This window comes from Accipiter gentilis, chromosome 9, assembly GCF_929443795.1.
Source record: "Accipiter gentilis chromosome 9, bAccGen1.1, whole genome shotgun sequence".
Classification (NCBI taxonomy): domain Eukaryota; kingdom Metazoa; phylum Chordata; class Aves; order Accipitriformes; family Accipitridae; genus Astur; species Astur gentilis.
Genome location: NC_064888.1, coordinates 36,878,069 through 36,900,137, shown reverse-complemented (window position 1 = coordinate 36,900,137; position 22,069 = coordinate 36,878,069). Strand labels below are relative to the sequence as shown.

The following is a 22,069-nucleotide window of genomic DNA, read 5'->3' as shown; positions in this document are numbered from 1 at the left end:
GGATAATCATTAATTAACCCATTAGTCTTACTTCACCATTCCTATCCTCTCTGTGCTTTACTGTCATGACACGACTAGATGTTTCTCCTTATTTTGACGGGGCTAAGAATCCCCCTTTGTTTTCGTTTTAGATTTCGGGGTGTTTTTAAAAAGAATTTGATGAACACCTGTGATTTCATCTGGAAGTTGTTTTTATTCTCACGCTGCGAAGAGCTAACTTCCAGATCACCCTCCTGTCCATATGTCTATCAGATGTGTTCTTGCTGTGCTGGGTTGGGCAGGGTCGGGGGGGGGGGGGGGGGGGTTCACTACGAACTATGAGCTTATCTGACCCGGAGCAATGACTGCCGCAGGTGAGTTGTAAAGCTATCTGCTGTTCAGATAAAACTCAGGTGCTATGCTGCAGGTCCGACCTCTGTTCCCAAGAGCCTTCTCCTGTGCTCTGTCCAGAGGGCCACCAGCTTTTGCTCCCCAGGGAAGGCTCCTTTGCCTCCAGGGAGCCTTATCGGCTACAGCAGAGTCAAATATTACGGAAACTCTAAATAATTGCTATGTTTCCTTGTGCTTTTATTTGTTATTCATCACTTGCCCTACAACTCTGTATCACTGTAAAAGATAGATTATCGAATAAAGATCCCGTGATTATTTCTTTGAATTCTTTCTCCCCCAGGACAGAACAAACTGAGAGGATTGTGTGAGCAACGGATTAGTTTAGCTTGAGCAAGTGTTCCCAGATCTGGCTCTAGGGTATAATAACACCTTTCTGTTGTCTCTGAAGTACCTCCGCTCAGGAAATATGGGGGGAAAGACACCCTCAGATACATTTTCTTTTTCTCCTTAGACAATAGAAGTTAGCAGACTTAGAGCTAATCATGATCCCTCTTAGGTTAACAGTGTTTTTATGACTGACTTCAGTAGCTATGATGAAGAGCCCACATACAGAAATACTCTGGAAAGGTCAGTTCACAAGAACACTCGACTTCGGGGGACAGGGCAAGTAAAACAACTCTGATGTAACGACAGCTGATATCTCCTTCTAAATAAAAAGTTACAAAAAATTAGGACCAATTTGCTGGTTCAAGCCAAGTTTTATTTAATTTACAGATTTAGCTAGCATACTTGTGCAAACAAGATAAAAAAATGCACTACTACTTTACCGCAGGTAAGGTTCTTCATTATAACTACAGACTTCTAAAACATGGTTTTCCGGCTATTCTGCCTTTATATACTATTCCACCATGATAAATCTTTAAACATATTATATAGCTGTGTTTCCTGAGGTTTCCAATGTATGGATATTTTAATGACACCTGCAGTAGTGTTTAAATGAGTATAAAGAAATAAAATTTATGGATTTCAGATGCTTGAGAGTTTAAAAGCAGACTGAAAAATACAAAAATGAGGAAGTGATGAAGGATAATGAGCTACAATTGCTTTGCATTTGGGATTTTCAAACATCTTTAAACCATTGGAATCTCTTCTTGCATTCAGATGTATTTCGAAGAGCTTTAAAGATTCTTTCTTCCTAGAGATGCTGTGCACGGGGAATGGGTGTGAACCAAAGCCTTCCTCTGAACGCTCCTGTGCCAGCCCGTGGTTCTGCCCCACAACCTGAACTTTGGGGCTAAGGTCCCTCTCTGTTACGTCCAGGATTGCCAATTCTTGTAACGCTTTGTGGAAGGTGCCGTCTCGAGTACTAAAATGGTATCGGTGACCTCTGAGGGCTACGACTGGGGAGAAGGGATGCTGAACTTCAGCTGGAGCCTCCAGACTGGTGCGTGGAGACGGGACCGCAGGGACAGATGGTGTTCCCAGTGACCACCTGTGGAAACTGCAGTACCGCTTGTCATGTCCTACAAAACATGATTGCTCTTCTGCCTGAGCAGCGTGTACTGAGCTAAAAAACAGTACACGCTGAGGTGAGTAAAGATACAGGAGGTATGTGGCCTTCACATCCAGGCTGCTGGAACCACTGCCAGAGAGTAACTGGGACAGAAGGGAAAGAGGAGCAAAGTCTGCCTGTAGACACAAAGGTGAAGCGAGCTGCATGCAGGCAGGAGGTCTTCTCCTGTCAGGAAGGTGCTGAGATAGAGCAGCCTTTGAAAGAGTTGCTGTACACGTATCATACTGATGAAAAAGTCACAAAAGAAAAAAGAGGTATGTCAGTTCATATGAATTTAGACATTTCAGGAGTTTCTGTAGAGTCTACAGAGGAAAAAAAAAAAAAAAGGCCAATGATGTTGAAAAAAGGAAAAATAAAACAGGACAGAGAAGTGAATGAGTCAGCCTCAAGAACTAGGATGCTGGTGATACTTTCCACATGCTCAGTAGGGGCTTCCTAAAAAGCAGAGTGTCTTCTGATGCTGAAAGAAACAGATAAGAAAAGCACCAGTAGCTACAACTGTATCTCCGTAAAACTTAAAGGAACACTTGCACATACAGCTTCACTACGAAGCAATGGTCTAAAAGGTCTGGGTTACTGTGTGACTTCCTAGGTTAATTTATTTATAGTCTATTTTTTCATGTTAAATATTTCCAAGTTGGTGATAACGGAGCGTGATGCTTTTTTTTCTTCTCCTCTCCTGAAGGTATGCAGCAAGCTGAGTTTTGTATCCAAATGTACGTGTCTCATTTGATGGTGGTTTAATGACTACTTTCCCAAATACAATAATGCTTAGCCTCAACAGCATTTCTACTGTAATTTATATAACAGCCAAGTGCAGGAACATTTCTCCTTTTTCTCTTTGTCTGACAATATCTCCTCGTCTTTTTTTTTTCTTGTTTATTTCAACTCAGGAGTGACTGGGGGCGGGGGGGAACTGGAAGTTATGCTAATGAAATTCTGTGTTTCCCTTTTAAAGATACAAGCATAATCTTTTCCTAACATGCCTATTGCAAATTCAAGCATGCAGGATCAAAATTCAGAATTATTCTCACTCTCAGACAAATACATAAAAATCTCTAGAACACAAGTTTAAACCACAGCAGAGAATACCACACCTTGAAATCAACAGACAAGTTCAAATATAAACCTGAAATCCCACCACTACAGACGCTGCGTGGTGAATCTAGCCCAAGACTTTGTCTGTAGATGCACTTTATCAAACAACCCCACCTGGGACTGGGAGAATGAAGCGATAGCAGAGACCTCTCCGGAGTCACCTCTCTGGGAGCTAAACTGACTGCAACTTGTCTGGAGTTGGATGTCTGGTTCTGGTTTTATTTCTACAAGGCTGAAGTTAAACTATATATTCTTACCCTCTGTCATTTGACAGAAGAATGTACTCAGACCCCTAACATTTGCACTGCCTGTCTTGCTGCCATGGTTAAGAGAACCTACTGCCTTGTAAAAATGTAACTACACGTGTTTCATAAAAATCAATATAAAAATAACAACACTAGGGTACTTACATCTTTCTGGAACAACTGAATTCTGAAACAAGCATCTCTGGTTCTTCCTCCTGCAAATGGATCAAATTACTTTTCACTAGGTAATAAAGTGTGGTACAATAGCCTGCCCAATCTGTTTTCATCTTGTCTTGTACAAAGTCTCAGATATACTTACTCATTATTCAACCTAATGGGCCTGCATTTGGCATATATTGAATGTTAGCGCTCTCCTCGGAAGTTGCAGAGGTTAACTGCTCCTAACAGTCTCTTTCCTTCCTTTCTGGGCATGTTTTCACCGTGAATAATAGGAAAAACAGAACGGAATGTCATAATACCCTAGAATGAAGGTGCCGGTACAAACCACAGAGATGAAGTAATGGTAGCAAATGTTTCTCCTAATCCCTGATCATCCCAATGGAACCTAGCCCATACCTGGAAATATTTTGAAATGTATCGGGGAAGGAATCCGCTCCTGCCAAAATGCTTGCAGAATTGAAGGCCCACATTGTTAAGCATTATTGTCATTCTTTATTCACTTTATTGGTAGTGTTTGCATGATTGTGGCTACGCATGAAAAAAAAAAAAAATGCTGTCAGAAGCTGAACTGAAGATGTTACACCCTTCATTCAATTATCGTTTCAGAGGGGGAAAGAAATATTTCTAAACACAAATGACCTTATTTAATGTTAACTATGTTAACTATGAGCTCAATCATGGTAATTGTAGTCCTGGAAGTGGTCCTGCTGCAGCAACTTAAAAGTAAAATTACTTTTGAAAACAGAAGCTTGAAAAATATTTGTATATAATTCCTAGGCTCTATAGCAAGGAATTACACAAACTGCTAATCACGCACAAAAAAATTAAAAAAACTGTTGATACAGCTGAAATTTTTCCTTTGCTCTTGTTTTGTGCTATAACATTTTTCTAGTCCCTGCACTCAAAGTAGATACATCACATTTTGATGTAGTTAGGCTCTTTTCAAGGTGTGAAATCGGTAAATACCAACACCAAAGGAAAAAAATTCTTTTAATACTGCACTGTGCCACTTGAAGCAGTATTACCCTTTGGCTTCAAGCCAACAAACTCCAGTGAGAACTATTTTATAGCACATGACTATAATAAAAGATATTTAAACATGGCCTAACAATGGATTAAACTAGTAAGACATAGTTTCTGTTAGATCCCAAGGATGAATATCAAAAATAGAGGCAATAGTTTTGAAACAACAGCCAGCAGTGAAAAGTTTATTTCTAATATAAACCAGACAGTCCTCAAAATAATTTGTGGTTTATTTAATTCTTACCGTTCATCTTGTGTTCTTTTGAGTAAGCTAAAGTAAGACACCCGCCTAAAAACACCAGCTGGTTTAGATTTTGATTCTGGATCTCTAGTGAGCTGAAAAACTGTAATCTGCATCTGCAAGGGTGGGGAGTCATTTCTGTAAACAGGGAAAATAAGGATTTGTTGGGGGGCGGGGAGGGCAGCGTATGAGAAGGTGAATTTTGGGAGCAGAGAGAAAAACCAACCTCGCTAATATATTATAATAAATTACTGTTTTGTCATTATCTGGTTATGTTTGCACAAACATCAATTGCATGTGAGCCCTGAAAAAGAATGTCTCATTGCCTTTAATATGCACTGCAGTGTGCACCCATACAAAATCATTACTGTAACAAAACCAGCTGCGTGTAATAGAAAGCAAATGATTTGCAATGTTACTATAAGAAACTACTTTATTTCATATTATCATAAAAAGCACAGCACTGAAAATTTGCATGACAAACACAAGAATCCAGGAAATTCCAAATCTAATTCATTTTTAGGTTTTAATAGGTATTAACTTACGGAGGTGAATTGTTAAGAACATTTCTTGAAGAATATTTCCAGAGAGTTTAGCTGCAATATTGGAACTCGTATTTAGTGAAATGTGAACTAGTCCAGTAGATGAAGAAAATGCAGAAGCCTTAAATAGTGGATTCACTGCTGGACCTAAAAAAGCATATTTATTTTTATCACCACGCTATGGCTGAGGGTTTGGGTCTATCAAGGACCTCTCTCTTAAGTCATTGGGACTTCACTCCTCTGAACAAAGACTGCTGGATCAGATGCTGTTCTTCTTAAAATTTCAGTTCTGTTATCAACCTGCACAGTTACAGTTCTCAACTATTGTGAAATTATAACAAATAAACATGAGCAGTTTCAAACCCATGTTCTGCCCGGTCATACGGAGTAGTTGGCTTACTCAACTGATTTAGCAGATTACAAAGGATCAACTCCCAACTCTATCTCACACAAGTCATGAACCAAGTTTCTGTTGTCTTGTGGAAGGTAAGCCTATTTTATGTAACTATCGAAGGAGATAACAGCTGTTACCAAAAAGGTGGCAAGCATGTAAAACAAAAACTAAAGTCTTGAACAAATGAAGCTTTATAAGACCCAGGCAGGACTCAAACAAATGTTCAATGAAAGTCACTTTTATGGCTTTACTTTGGTTTATCGCAAGGCAGTAATAAATGTGTCTCATTAAAAGCCAGTAAAAGAACACCACCTACACCACCAATTGCTGTAACTGCAGATACAGCAGATCTGGAATAGTTACCTAAAGACCCTCATTTCCTAGCATTTAATGCTTCCATGTCCATATAAACTAGCCTTCTATGGATTTAAAGACTGTTGGATGCTAAAAGCAGCAGCTGTTGCTGGGAAAATGACACTTTCAAAGCCCTGTTTCTTTCTCAAGGTGAAGTTAGAGGGAGGTTGAATGAACATGGAGCTCTCCTCGGCTAAAAAAAAAATTGCCAGAGGAGAACATGCCAACAGAAAGACAAGCAATTCCCCTATTCTGGCTAGAGTGTAAGTGTTTTGCCTCAGCTTTATTGCTCAGCGGGTCAAATTCATTCCTGGTGAAATGGCAGTTCCCATGGTGAAGCCGCAAGAAAATTCTGAAACCTTCTGGCACCTGTCAAGAAATGGGGATGTGAAAGTGGGGGGAGGAACTGGCATGTAGAAGCTGGGATTAAGGGTGGGAGCCACCACATAAAAGGTTATTCTTGTTCTAGTTGTTAGAACTTTTTTATTGCATAGAATTTACATACATGCTTATTAAGTGGTTTAAAAAAGAAGCCTGACAGATATTAAACAGCATGCCACACTCTTTATGCTGCTGCCATACAGATGTGTCCAAAGCATAAACAGACTTACAGTCAGCACTCGGTTGCTCTATGGGAGAGTATCTCTGCAGTAAATTTCTCCAAACTTTTCAGGACAATTAACTTGAGAATTGGAAACTTTTTTTTCCCCCAGATTTGATCCTTTCCTTGATCTCTCACTGCTTTCCAATTATGCAGGGAAAATATATAGCAAGTGTTTTAATACCCTAGATTGAATTTCCTAAACCTAAGCTAGCAGCAGAATTACTGGGCCAGGGATTCTGGCACAAGAAGTACAGCTGTGTGTGAGCTGGTGGGAAAACTACTGGAATATCATGACTAGTCTTGGTGTTCACACTTCAAAGAAGCCATGGAAAATTGAAAATAGATCAGAAAAGAATGATTTCAAGAGCTGGAATATCTGCCTTGTAGGGATAGATGTATGCAGCCTAATCTGTTTACTTTATCAAAAGAAAGGTTAAGAGTCTTGATCATGATATATTAAAACCTACATGTGGAGAAGATTTGTAATGGCTCTGTAATTTAGCATATAAAAAAATTCATCAAGACCTAGAAGCTGAAAATGGTCAAATTCTGATTATGGATAAAGCAGACAGGATTAGCAGTGAGATTAATTAGACAGCAGGAAAATTTCTACAAAAGAATTGTGGGTTCTTCACCCCAGAAGCTTTTCAGTCAAGACTGGATGGCTCTTTGACATAAGGAGACCCGTGAACTGGGCTGGGTGCAGGATTCCCAGGTGAGGCATTCTGGTCAGGGCAAATTTGTCTATCGTGATGATCCCTATGACCAGGGATGTGCTGGGGCAGGTCAATCTTATTCAGTTGAACTAGCTGGCAAAATCAACATTGGTATATGAACCACAGTAAAACCTACATCCCAAATAGTCCCCTCTTCACAGCAATGCTGATGTTCTGGGAAGCCCCGTCACCTATGTTTGGCTTGGTGCGCAGCTCCTTCTTTCCTTCCCGATACCTCTCATGCCTGGGCTTTTCTGTAGAAAATGTAAAAATGGAACCGAGTAATCTGCTTTGTCCAATCCCACTGGTGCCACACACAACCCAACTGCTCCAATCTTTCTTCTACCTCTCTACCCCTTTTCTGTCACAGACTCCTAAATTTCAGGCTTGCCACTGGATAGAAAACTCTGGAAAAATATCTTCTTTGGGAACATATGCTGCATACTTAAATGTTGAAGTGAATGTCTGTTTCTGTGATTTAAGTAATTTCAGGGATAAGCCTGAGTAAAGGTTATTTGCACAGTAATGTTAGTTTTGTGCCTCTTTAGTCACCGCTCTCTAGGCACTATCATGCTGCTCAAACCCAGCAATGGTACAATTATCAATGCTTTACCTAAAACTTTCCGTGAGCTCTTGATGTTGTCACTAGGGAGGGAAGGACCCACGTAGTGGCAGGACACTGTACAAAAGATCCCGAGATAAATCAATCAGCAAGAACATCTGATTGCCAAAGTGGAGCATTTAATTATATAGCCTTTTCTATCACTGTAAATGAAGGTGGACATGCTGTTGCAGTAGTATGGGAGAGAAATGGGAGAGGAAAAAAAATGAGATTGAGCAGCAGCAAAGAAACAAAGGAGAAGCTGAAGGAAAACAAAATATGGAGATGATTTAAAATCACTTATGAGACCTGTGCCTGCTAATGCATTTTTTCAAATGATTATGACTTACATAAAATACATTCAGACATCTTCTTCTCATTAGAAATACTGAGCTGAAAAAAGATATAACCAGTATCCCAGTGTGTTCCTCTTACATGAGCTTTTGAACCACAGCTACGAAGTTGCATCCAACATTGGTATGCCTTAACATCATATGTTCTTGGATGATGAGACATCTGTGTTCTTACATGGACAATCATATTTACTCCAACATCAGTGAAAGTGTTTCTAAAGAACAATTGCTGATGTGTTAGCATGGCTTCTATTTTGCTATTGAGACTGGTATGCTCCATCTTTGATTTCGTATTTTTCTAGCAGATGGGAGTTTCAAAAGAGCTGCTATAGAGAACCTTCACTGTTATTCACTGCTTTTTCACAGTGAGATAGACAATGCTGTCAAACATCAATGGAAAAAGAAGCGCCATTGGCTTAAGCCATGAAGATGCAGTGAAAACCTAAGGTAATGACCAAAGTAAGAAAATAAATCACTTTTGCTAATGCAAGGTGCATTCAAAGTGGTAGGTGAAGAAGCTCAGAGGGTGACGTCTGTATCCTAACACTGTTAGTATTGACTTTTTAGTGAGGTTCAACCAGAGAGCGCTCCAGTTGCAAACGTCCACAGCAATTCCTCCTTTAGAGGCAAAGATGAGGGAGCATGAAGTGAGAAGCTATATATCCAAGAAGAGATTGCAACACCAGGTAACTGTCTTCATTTTTATTTACTCAGACTCTAAAAAGAACTAAATCTGACTACATTGCTTTGCTTTCATGAGCAGATACATTTTCTGAGCACAATTCTAAAGCGATAGTGGACAAAGTGACAGAAGAGCCTCAGTAGATTTCTAGTGTAGGGGAAAGGGCTTCAGAGCTGCAAATAATAACCACAGGCTAAATTCTGCTCTCCATCCCACTGGAGAAAATTCAAAGTAATTACCCCACTGACTTCAGTGGAGTGAGCCTAGATTTATATTACTGTAAATGACAGAAAAAATTGGACACAATATAGAAATAATTTATTTAAGGCCCTAAGTACAGTTGCACAATTCAATCTGTAAATAATGCCACTAATGCACATATGGCTAATTTACATCTAGACTATGAGAACATATCCAGTGCTGATTTCCAGGATACTTGAAGCACCAGGCAGTGCCAAAATAAATTTGCAGTATTCCCATAGCCCTCACAATCTTTCCAACTTTTGGTGTTGAGAAAAAGATGCACTACAGATATTTTGAAAAAGTGAAATTTTATCTGTTACATAACTAGGTATTGGATAATTCTTACAAAAAAGGCATAGCAAGCTGTTAAGCAGCACTCCACATCTACTTGCATGAGCTCTGCAAGCTCTCTCCTCTCAATAAGTTGTTTTTATCTAATTTGTCTCTTACTGGGAGCAGAATTTTAGGAGCAGCTTGAGTTTTCTAAGAATAAACCATGCTTCAAAGAAAGAAGGGTTGTAAGTAACATTGGAGAAGAGTGCTTGGAGTACATACATTTAACGCACATAAAACTTAACTACAGCAATTTAATTTAGATTCCTTCTCTAATCACATATTTATATTAAGACCTTGCTGAAGCCAAATTGAAATTTATATTGCTAGGAGGCAAAGATGATATAAAATCTGAATTATTTATCAATTCAGTAAGAGAAAAAATTTCTCCCAAAACACCAAATATTGTTCTGGGTTTATCTCAGCTCTGCAATGTGGGGTGGAGACTTAGAAAACCCACATCTTGGTTTACCAGGGCTTGAAAGGAGACATGTTAAGTCAAAGTGTAGCAAATACATCAACCCTTCTTCCTTCCTTCATAAAATATTTTATGTTATTTTATTTTACTTTTTGTTTTGTTTTGTTTTTTGGTATCATCAGGGAAGAAGGGTTCTCTTGTTACCAACACGCAGGAGGTGTTGAGACCCTGCAGTTAACTGCAGATTAATCACGGCTGACTCAGTGCTGCAGGTGGATTCCATTAGACCCTTCAACAACAGAAGAGACATGGGGTAGTCCTCTGGTAGAAGAAAATCCCTGGGAAGAAATTTTGAGGGCAGCTAAGCCTGGGAAAAAGTCTTGGGAATGAGCAGGAAGTTTAAATGTGTTGTTTTAGTTAAGACGACCAAACTTCAAGAAGGACTTTTCACTTTTTTCAAGAGGCATGCTATACTTTAAGGTGGGTAGGTATTTTACCTGTTTGCTGCAATTCCTAACTTAGTAGACAAAGGAATGATGTAAGTATAGCAATTTAATCTTCTTGCAAATAATTCCCTTTTGTCTGCCTGTGTATGGCAGCCTACTGATGCTCAATGTGTAGATCCTGTAAAGTATTTTGAGGCCCAAGAGGGGAAAGAAGTAGAGCAGTTCAGAACTTCCATTACTAAGAACATTTTTTAGGACATAATTTTCTGGTATCTGCTGAGATGCTCCTTAAGAGAGTTGATAACTTTGGATAATTTCTGAAGTAATGGTCTCTGAGATCCTTGGAGACCTATAAAGAGAGAATAAATGCATGAGTTATTTAACCAGGAAAAATACCTCTGAAGAAGCCTCATACTCAGACAATGATAAAAATCTCTCTCTTTTTTTTTTTTTTCCTCCCAGTTCATTAGGAAACTAGAAAGAAGGTAATAATTTTGAAGTTGTTTTTTTCTATTGATAAATGTTTCTTAGGTTCTGACAAGAATGAAAAAGATTATTCTCTGCACAGATGGCAAAATTATCCTTGACTTTCCTTATATTATTTATGTCCATTTCCAATGCATAAAAGTTGTTTGTGACCTTCAAGCATCGGATATGTACTGAAAACAAGACAAGAATGTGCATATTTAAGTCTGAAAATAGATGTCATATAGCCAATTTCCATTTCTAATGTAGCTCTTTAGTTTGAGCCCCAGTTTGTGGTTCTGTGATTTTTGAACGGGTACTTCTCCAAGGGTCAGCTTGGAGGTTTCTGTGAAGTTTTAGGAAAGCCAACGGCAAATCTGAATCTAGTCCTTAGCGGATAATTGTAGAAGAGCTGGATGTGACTGGTCCCATCCCCCGTGGAGGTATTGCCGAAGACAGTTTGAATTCTACAGCGTCTAGGGCAGGGTGATGACTTTTCAGTGTGCCTGAGGTATCCCATGGCTATTGCAGGTTAGAAGTGCTCAGGGAGTTTGCGTGACGGGGATGCTTTGACAGAAGAGCAAAATGGTTTGCCTGCTTACGATTTGTGCAAAAGCTGCCGAGAGCTATGTGTTTTCATGTTTTTAAAAGACTGAATTGAAATCTAACCCAGACAGCTAACTAACATCTTGAGACACAGGCAGTTTGGGTCAAATCTGGATGACTGGCAAGTTTAATTATAGCATTTGATGACTGTTTTACAGCATTTAAGCCTCTTTGAACTTCACAATGGATGACAGTGTTGAAAGGCTGTGAAAGAAGTTCAGCTAAAAATGAACAAAAAAGATGATGCTTCCAACACTCTTAGTGGTACCTGGCGTTCATCTGAAGTCTGATATTCCACACAGTTCTGCTATATCTGTGACTCCAGGTTTCTGGTGGAAAAGTACTGGATTTTTATCAGAACAATGGACTATGGGTATTTGCCTGATTTCAAGCCTTTGCTCCCCTCTTCAGAGATGTTATTTCCTTTGCTGTTTTTTGTATGATCCTGTTTATTGCAGTAATGCAAGAAAGACGGTGAAGAATGATGGAGGGGGGACACAAACTGCATCCCAAGCAGAGGGTAGGATAAAACCATAGCTGGCTAGAGAGAACAGCAGCACAGAAGCAGTGACAGTGGCCAGTACCCGAGAGCTCAGTACCAGTCAGGTGTCTGTAGGGCTGTCAAAAGCTATTGGAGAAGATTCAGCCCTGGTGTTGAGGCCAAATGCCAGCTCCTTCTGAGGAGACGTTCCGTAAGAGTGAATGTGAAAGGTGAAAGAGAGCACAGAGAGCAGGACAGTGCCTAACTCACCCAGCCTCAGAAAACCTTGAACATTTTGGGATGCAAAATTTGGGTTCAGGGCAGAAATATGATGAATATTCATCTAGTTTTTAATATTTACATGAAAATACTTTCAGCTTAATGAATCATTTTCAAACCAAGAGACAAGAGACAAAAACAGTAGCTTGAGAAAAACCTTCCAATTCACAGTGGTGGGCTTGAGCCCAGCTATTTGATTTCTGCAATCAATTAATTCTACTGAATTCCTGAAGAAGTCACTAATTGAAAAAATAACGGCAGCTAAGATAAAGTTAACAGACAACAATGCTCAGTCTCAAAATTTGCATAGTCTCTCCAGAAAATGTGCAATCTGGACAGTTGCAACAGCTACTGAAAGTTAGAGTCAGCTAGGCAGAAAGCAGAAGCTTGTTACATGTCTAGACAAAACCAGCCTGTGCCTCACAACTACATAATGTTCAAAATAAACACGCTGCCCGAGATCTGCCAACAAAGAATTATTCAGCAAATAATTTCAAAGAAGAGATAGCATTTTCATTAAAAATAACAAAAAGTTTCCTACTTCATAAACAGAAATCGGGGAGAAATTAAATCACCAAATTATCTGCTACAGTTTACCACTGTAAACACAACGGCTCTGATCCTCTTCAGCAAGTACGCAACTGGAAATGAAAAGCAGTGGATGGAGCTGTCTCAGCAGCACAGGCAAAAAGATTTTTCTTGCATTTTCTTTCGCAAGGGCAGCCAGAATATCAAGCCTCATGTTTAATCAGATGTACTGTTGGCTCAGGAGGGAGAATTGAGACGGTATTTCAAATTACTGAAATTGAAAAAAATCCACCATAATTCTGGGAATTCCCTCTTTAAAAAACAATCTAGATCTCCTGGGCCAGAAATGCCTGGAAGAATGTGTAATAGAGATAGATGGCGCGCATGAGGATTAAGGTTCCGTATTAAATACGCCATAGATATCCACTGTTGTTCTCTGATAAACAATCATTTTTTAAACTTGCTCTCATCACTATATCATGTTTTCTGTCCCAGTCCACGCATGCTGAGGATGTTCTAGCATGAATTCTTCCAGTCCTTGGTTTTGTTTCTTTTAGAGGATTTTGAGCTCAAAGTGTTGTTTGGAGCTTGCTATCAAAAGTAGCTCCCTTGAGGGCTATATTGTGGTAAAAAGCGTTTTTCTCTGAGGACGGCTGGTAGCTCCTGTATCGTTCTCTGCCTTGCCCCTTTCCCCTGTCCTCCCAGTGCCTGTGTAGGATTGGAGAAAGACAGCCAAGAGAAGCAAGCCCAGAATTCTTGCTGCTGAAGAAAAAGCCATCAAAGCTGGAACATCTGGCCTCAGACCACTGTTTCTCCATTTCTGATTTGCGCTATCTTTATTATGCTCCTGGTGGCTGTTCCAATGTCCCCTCCCCTTGTAGATAACATCCCTCTCTTCTCTTGTGTTGTTAGTCCGCTTAGCTATTCATTCCTAAATAAGCCACTGAAAATAAACAAACTTGTGGGATTAAGGAGCATTTTGATGACGTGAGCTAACTAGAAGGAATATGGTGACCTTGATACTTGAAAAGATGTGAGTCCTTTTCACAGAGAAAGCATGAATTACAGATCTTGCCAAAAACCAATCTAAGAAAAATTCCTCCCTTTACCCAAGAGACATTTGACTTTTAATTATCTCTTTCAGAGTCCCTAGACTTTTCTTCTCTTGTATCTATTTTTGTCTGCATATTCTAATCTGCAAAGAGACAGTGAAAACGGAATTTGTCCATCACTTCTGTCAGCTTCATGGTATCCTTCCTCACGTGAGCTGTTGTTTGGTTAGTGCCCATTTCAAATTCAGGCAGAAAAAATGATTTCTCAAAGATTAGTCATCCTCATTAGCATTCCCACTGTACTGCTAAGGCAAAGTATTTAATATTAATGACCACTGATATTCCCGCACTGTTTGTCCTGCATCCACAATGCTTGGCCTCAACATGGGGAGGAAAACAAAAGCAAAGAAACAGTACAGTCTCGTAACCAAAATGGTGCATAGAAAACAAAATGGGTTTTCTAATATAACATTCACTAAATCGTGGAGAGTGAAGAGCAAAACCTACAGTGCATGCAGCCACCGAGTGGTGGTGGTGGTTTAGTGAGCGGGAATCTGAGTCGTTTCTGGATTAATGCTCTAACATAGTGCCAGGGGATACTGTGTTGCTGGAGATATCATTATTTCTCTGAGATGTTTTGTCATTTATATCGCACGTTACATTCAGGAAGATGACAATGTCCCTATTCCAAAGAGAACGAAATCAAAAGGCCGGATTGCAACTTGACCCTAGAGGGGTATAAGAAGGAATCAAATGCATCTGGTGCACCTTTGAGCAGAATTTACTTCAAGCACAGGGGTGCTAGAGAGGGCATCTCCCTAATGCCTGCCCCACCAGCTGTGCAGAGAGAGGGAGAGACATGGGAAAGGGAGAAGGGCTCCGCTCTCCTCATGTGCCAGATTGCGCATGAGGAGCAGAGGACTACTAATCTGCTTATTTTTGAAAGCAGGAAAGGCAGGTTGGGTATTGTATTGATATATTGCATGTAGAGCTACAGAAGTTCTTCCACCTTCCTCTGTTCAGCTGTGTGCATATGCATTCCAGTCGGCCCTTGTTTAGAAAGAGACAATAATAAGAAATTACAGAATACCAATAAAAGACAAGGGAAAAGCACAAATCCTGCCTGTTGTAAGAACTCATATGACTTTTCCTAAGACACAGCATGCGAGACATGATGTTTGACTTAAATTTCCGATTAAATAAATACATTCTGCCTACCTAAATTTCATTTCTTGTTTTGATTTGACGAGTGCATCGTGCTTGGTTTCGATTTAGCGCAGTGAAGAATATTCTATTAAAACAGAATTTGGATGTGGTAAAATTAATTTAAGAAATAATGTGATGTACATATGTCTCCCTGGTTTCCAACAAGAACCCTGTGGTTTTCTCCCATGGCCTAAGCCTCCTGCAGAACACTGTCACCATAATCCTTTCTTGCTCTTCCAGCCTGAAATGCTGCTACTCTTTCCCTAAGCACAGCAGTTCACGCTGGGAGCTTTTTTGACAGCTCTCTGCAAAACATTTGGGAAAGATACCTGATGATGCGGTACACTGGCAGCTGGGGAGGGGGGGGGGGTGTAGTGATTTTCAGGTGAGGGGGACAGCAGTTTATGCCAAAGAGTTGATGTGCAACCATAATTTGACCATTAGTATCTCACCGATACAAACCAAGGCAGATAACCATAGCATTAATAACTCTACAAAATTCCTACCCTAGATAATCCATTTACACGCTTTTGTCTAAGTATGATCCCAAGACACGTTGTGAAGTTATCATTTCCAACTGGACCATCTATTTTCCAACATCAACAAAAATCAGATACAATGTGGAGAAGGAAAGAAGTGCCAGCACCGTGCTAATTACCACAGCACGCAGATAAATATCGTTCCCAGTCAAAACTTAAGGGTCATTCAAATAGTTATTTAAATTGTGTACAGAGATAACGCGAGCTGGGACTCAGACTAATGACCCTGTGTAGACTGGTGATCCCCAACTTTTTCTGACCCTGGACAATTAACTCGCTCAGCATTGAGCGTCGTGGGCAGCATCATACGTTATTCTCCCTAATGGCCTTCAGCTTTAACTTTTTAATTTCCTGTAGGTCTCAGCAGTATGAGAAGGTCTCCCAAGGTTTTTGTTGCTCGCTAACCCGTGAGCCGTGGACTGGGGACTCATGAACGAGGGGCGGTGGATGAAGTATAATCTGACTCGGCCGCCGATCTCCCTGCTTGTTATGGTTTGCGGGGGTGGGATACGCGGCCTCGCAAACCCTAATTGCGTGTGGGCTTCTCTTCTTTTTTTTCTTCTTTTTTGGAGAAACAAAGCTAATACCTGTGACTCCGCTTACAGGTGCGCATGTAGGCGCACACGTACACATGTAGCCTCCAGGTGTACCATCAATAAAGTTACGTCCCCCCAAAACATCTGACAATTATTTCCGCTTTCTCATTTAAATCCAACCGAATCACCAGGGCGGGCGGATGGGGTGGAAAATAACGAAGGACTTCCCAAAGCAGCTCGCAGCGGGACGGGCCGCCTGAGAGCTTGCTCCAAGTCGCCCCTGAGGCCCTAATACGTAATATTAAAGAATAACGACAATAACAACAGCTGTCTATGGAAGTTCCCTCCTCCCCGCAGCCGCCACGGAGCTCTCTGTTCCCTCCTAAATAAAAACACTGACGGGTTAATTAACGAGACGGGGATCTCAGGCGGGGAGGGGACCCCGAGGGCCCAGCTCCCCGTCACCCCCCGGGGGAACCCCGGCCTCTTCCCCACCCGGGGGGGGGGGGGGGGGGGACGACACGCACACCGTCCGCGGCGGGTGCCCTCGGCATCGCCTGCCCCGGGTGACCGTGGCGGGGAAGGCGGAGGCGAGGCGGCCGCCCGCCCCGGCGGCGATGGCGGGGAGGGGGCGAACCCTGCCCTCTGCCCTCTGACCGCCGCGGAGGCCGCCGCCGCCGCCGCTGGCAGCATGGGGAAGGCGGAAGCGGCGGAGCCGGCCCGTCAGGCCGGGCGGCGGCGGCGGCGGCTGCAGGGGGGGAGCGCGGCGAGAGGCTGAGGGAGAGAAGCGGGCAGCGCCGTGAGGAGGGGCGGCGGCAGCCCGGCCCGACGCCGCCGTGAGGAGCGGGGCGGCGGCGAACCGCCCTCCCCCGCGCTGCCCGCCGCCCTGAGGCACCGAGGCCTGCGGGGCCGGGCCGCGCTGAGCTGAGGCGAGGGGGCCGCGGCGCGCCGGGCCGGGCCGGGCGGAGGGGCCCTGGCCGGGGGATGCCCCGGGGGAGGCGGGGAGCGGTGCCGGCGGGCCGGGGGAGGCCGGGGGCGGGAGGGGAGTAGCGTGGGTGGTGCGGGGGGGGGGGGGGGAGCCTGCGGCCCCCGGGCATGGAGTGGCGGGTAGGGCTGCGCGGGGAGGGGGGGACCTGAGGACCGGTGAGGGCCACCCGCGGCGGGGAGCGCTGGAAGAAGGACCGCGCCGAGCCCCTGGCAGGTGCCTGCGCCGTTAAGTGCCCTTAGGCAGGAACTCGAAGACTTACGGACTCGGTGTTTGCTGCTGCTGCTGCTGCTGCGATCGTCAAAGATGATGTTGGCAGAGCAAGCCCAGAAGTGGTTCCCAACTCACGTGCAAGTGACGGTCCTGCAAGCCAAAGGCCTGAAGCCGAAAGGTAAAAATGGCAGCAACGATGCCTACACCATCATACAGCTGGGCAAGGAGAAGTACTCCACCTCGGTGGCTGAGAAGACCCTGGATCCCGTCTGGAAAGAAGAGGCCTCCTTCGAGCTCCCTGGATTACTCATGCAGGAGAATCCAGAAAAATACATCCTGTACCTGATTGTCATGCACAGGTCGCTGGTGGGGCTGGACAAGTTCTTGGGACAGGTGGCGATAAGTCTGAATGATATATTTGAAGACAAGCAAAGACGGAAAACAGAGTAAGTCGTGGTTGGTCGTTTTCATCATCATTTGTACTCCTTGTACGCTTGGGAGGGTGGGAAATAGTAGCCTTAGTATCCATGTACTTTGAAATGAAATTAGGACGTTTCTCTCTTCTGTGGTGTGCTCAAAGCCCCTAACGTATGCGGTCGTGTCGTTGTGGCCTGACCTCTTCCAGAGAGAAGTTTACTGTAATCACAGTGGTCGCCCTGCACGGGGAAGGACTGTCAATAACATTAACATTTTTTGACAAATTCTTGTGTGTAACATGAACTCATTACAGTCTGTTTTTCTAAAGGTTTGGTTTTTTTTTTTTCTTTTTCGTTCTGCTCAGGGCCATATTCCCATTCAACTCCTACCTCAGTTTGAACCATGTACGAGACTCAGACTCCCTCGAAGCCTGGTGTCGTTCTCTTTAAAAATGTTTTCCTTCAGTTGCTGCAACCAAGTGTCTTTAAATATTTTATATTTATGTTTTAGTGGTCAGTGAACCATCACTTAATGAAGGCTTACCACAGCAGCGCAGTGCTTTTCTGATCCCGATTAGTCTTAGGCCGTGATCCTGCAGGCTGCTCTATACAGCAGGCCTCAACAGAGAAGACCGAAGAGAAATTTCTGCTGTTGTGGTAACCTCTACCGTTACCTACATAAGCCTTTGTCAAATAAATTGGCCATTTGCCAGCAAATTCTGGCACTGGAATGCAAAAAAAAAAAAAAAGGCATCACAGCAGCCTATTAGGCTGAACTGTAAACATATCTAACTCTCTGGGGTTTTCAACTAAATTAGTAAAATTGTTATAATTCCTAGTTAGGACACGGTTGCACGAAGATGTCTGGTACCTGTGTAATTTATTCTCCAAAGTGTATGGGAATAAACTGTAGGTGTAAGCGTACAGCAGGCGTGCCTGTGGCTATATGTTTTGTGTTTGTTTTAGCTGTGCTTGTCCCACAGAAGTAGTCTGAGAACAGCATGGAGACCTCCAAGCTAGCTATATGTAGGCAGAGATGTACTAGAGCTGACAAATCTTTCTGCAGTGGTTAAAAAGTTCCTGCCCCAGGTGCCTTTCCTCCTCTAGTGTCTCTTCAGTGGAGTAAAAAGGTTCCCGTGCCCAAAGTTCCGCTGTTAAGATTAAAGTCTGGTATTTCTTCTGTTAGTGATGCTGTGTCTATGGTAAGATGCTGGACTTTGCATCAGAGTGACCAAGAGGCTGGCATGGTTTGTCTGTCACTAACTGTGCTGGGGAGGCATGAACCTCCAGCAGAGTCAGAGCAGGCAGCTGGAAGCGGAAATCAGTACAGCAACACCAGCCAGGTCTAGCTGATAAGACAACTGCTTCTGCAGCAACTGTCTCAAGACCTGGTCCTGCTTATGTGCAGTGGCTGAGGTTGAAGGAGCACCAAAGACGAGTCAAGGCTGTCTTTGCCCTAGTGGTGTTTTGGTGGGGGTTTTTTGTAAACTAAATTTTTAGCAAAACAGTATGTCCAATAACCATATAATAGGAAAGAATGTGTCTGTGCAGAATCTCTTGTGGGTTCGTAGTCTGAAGTATTATACTTTTTAATTGCTTATCTTTTTAAGGACAAACCAGTTATCTTGATGCAATACATGGTAATGCCTGTAGCCTTAGGGTCTTAATTTCTATTTGCACTTGATTCAGGAAGTTTCAGTGCTCTTTAGACATGCATCTTAAATATTCTTTAATCATCAGTTGTAATTGTCTTGCAAGTCAGTAGGCAACTGCCTTAGTTCAAATACCTAGCTGCTCTACAGAAAAGAAGGTGAATGAATGAAGTAGAAATTCTACCAACTGTAAAAACTTTGTAAATCTGGGTAGAAATTTGTATTCAGAAACTGGAGGAAAATATGTAAATTATTCATGTATTACTGTGAATAACAAAACATCTTTTCCCTTTGAGGAACTATACGCTTCTGCACCAATTTTAGCAAAAGCAGTGTTGGAGTCTTACGAAATTATTGCAAAAATTTGTAAGTGGTGTAATTAACATAGTCCTCGTGGTAGTTAAATAAACATTCAGATCTCTTCAGCATTTTTATATGAAGTTGTGCTTAGCAGGGCTTCATAGGTGTTCTTTATTTTTTTATTTCTTTCTCTGAAGTGTGAGAGAGGAACTCATGCTGTGTGAACGTGCAGCAGTGCTTCCCTAGACCACTGCTGAAATTATTAGAGCTCCCCAAGAAAGCCGTGCTTTGCCTGCGAGCTGTACTGCAGAAGATGGGGCCTATGGGGAAATTTTTACAAACAGCCTTAGTCCTATTTTCAGAAGTTACTTGAGCATTTAAGATTGCAAATCTTATTAAAAGTTGATGGGTGTTAGGCTTCTAGAGCCGAACAGCTGTACTTGTAAAAGTCTTATATACATGTAAAAGTGCAGATAGGTGGTTAGTGGGATTTTTGGCAGCACATACTCACTTAATGCCAGTTTAAATTGTTATGAGATAAGAGCCACTGAAAGTCCCGTTTTCCCATTGGTGTCTTTAGGTGCTTAGAAACCTAGAAAATGTCCTTTGTGAAACTCACTTCTGAAAAAATAATTCCGAGTCCTTAAGTGTTTAGATGTTTTTGTAAAGTTATCATGGTTTTCTACTTGTATGCCTTTGTGCAATGCGGGTGTGTAGTTGCTGTCTCCTTTAAGCATTAGTTGGAGACATGGATGCAATATTTGTACGTATATGTGGGAGGAGGGCAAACTTTCAAGAATATATTTGCAAATGCGATCTCAAACAAAACGCTCTTTCTTTTTTTCCTTTTATTAAATCCTTTTAGATACAAAATATTCCTAGTCCTGTGTTGGCAGTAAACTAAGGGTAATATATTTGGACCCAAAGACCTTCTAGCCGTGACTATGGTGTGGGAACTGAGACACCCAGTGCCTTTCAAGACCAAGTCCAATGTCTTTATTACCAAAGCATTCTGATGGTTGAAAGCTATATTCATTGTTTCAGAAACACTAATCTGTTTTATTAAGCAATGTTTTTACTTTCAAATATGTTCAACAGGCTTGTGGTGTTATTAAATCCAGAGTTATTTTCTTATGTTGATGTAACCTTAACATTTCTTGCTTTGTTTGGGGATGAATGAGATCCAGTTATTTGATGAAGTGTCTATTGGTAATATTTCTACTTTTTAATATATTTAATAGCTTCCTCTTTCCAACACAGCTGTACATATGGTGCTGTAAGAGACAGACTCAAGAGTCACCGGGGTATTGCAAAAAAGATATTTAATATTCTGCACAATGCTGAACCCTGTCAGCAATTCCCTAGTGCTTTTTTAGTAAGGAGGTATGAGAAGTGAAGGCTACCAGCTGATTTTGAATTCCTAGGAAGACCGTAGGGTGTGTGACATTCAGCTTTTTGTATTTTTATTTTTTTATTATTTAGTATTTTAAAATTTGGAATAAAAATTTAAAAATTCACTGAAGCTTCAGAAACATTACGTTAGGAAAAAATAATCCTTTTTTCTGTATAGCTTCTTTTTGTTACTTGTCATATGTTAAGAAAAATACTCTCTGCAGTAAAGTTTTCAGAGAGAGGCCTCATGATAGGATTTGCGCGTCTTTGTTCTAGTAAACTTGCTCTGGCGCAGGACTTAATGAAACAAAGCAGTATATTTACCATAATTTGATAGTGAAAATTTTGTACGCACCATCGTCCTTTCTCTTTCTTTCTGAAACTAGTGATTTTTCGAATTCTTAAAAGTGAAAATTCCTGGGACGGTTAGATCCAGATGTGACTCAGATGGTCCCTTACTTGGTCTCTTCCAGAGACTTCAGCCAAAGCATCTGCAGGATCCTAGTTAATTTTCTTTCTGTCTTGGTGCAAAAATGCCCATCACACTGTGCTAACTTTGTAAATTTATGTCTCTGGCATCTCTGCTGTAGTTGGAAATGGACAGGCTCTTTTTACTTCTTCTGCTCTTTTCTCCAGAGTTGAAAACTACGCTGCAGATGCTGAGAGATTTTACTTAGGTTTTTTTAACAGTTCAAAAACCTTGGGAGGTTTATTGGAAGTATATTTAGCATAAGTTTTCAGATCTTAGATTTCTGACATGGTTTTTATTTTTTGCAGTAAAATCTTTTGGGTTTTTTTTTTTAATTCATCCCAAGAAATACATGACAATTTTTTTGGTCTGCTGTTGCAGAATAAATATGCCTCTTTTGCTCTTGCAGTTTAAATGTACATGATGATCAATGAATGTGTTGTTTTAAAGCATATATACATTTTTGTAATAATTTCAATTGAGTTATAATTCCTAGTTGCCTTAATACTGCTGATGATCTGACAATGCATAACATCAAAACAAATTTTTGAGTGATCATGGAATAAAAAAATAC

At 41.6% G+C, this 22,069-nt stretch overlaps 1 protein-coding gene across 1 annotated transcript in view; it reads left to right on the top strand.

Moving 5' to 3' along the window:
- The first annotated feature begins 17,202 nt into the window (after positions 1-17,202).
- The window catches only part of RAB11FIP2 (RAB11 family interacting protein 2), a 34,289-nt gene continuing 29,422 nt past the window's right edge, over positions 17,203-22,069 (top strand). The window contains exon 1 of the mRNA XM_049810729.1: positions 17,203-17,712. Coding sequence (XP_049666686.1) covers positions 17,360-17,712 — 353 coding nt within the window. The 5' untranslated portion in view covers positions 17,203-17,359. The remainder of the gene's footprint in view (positions 17,713-22,069) is intronic.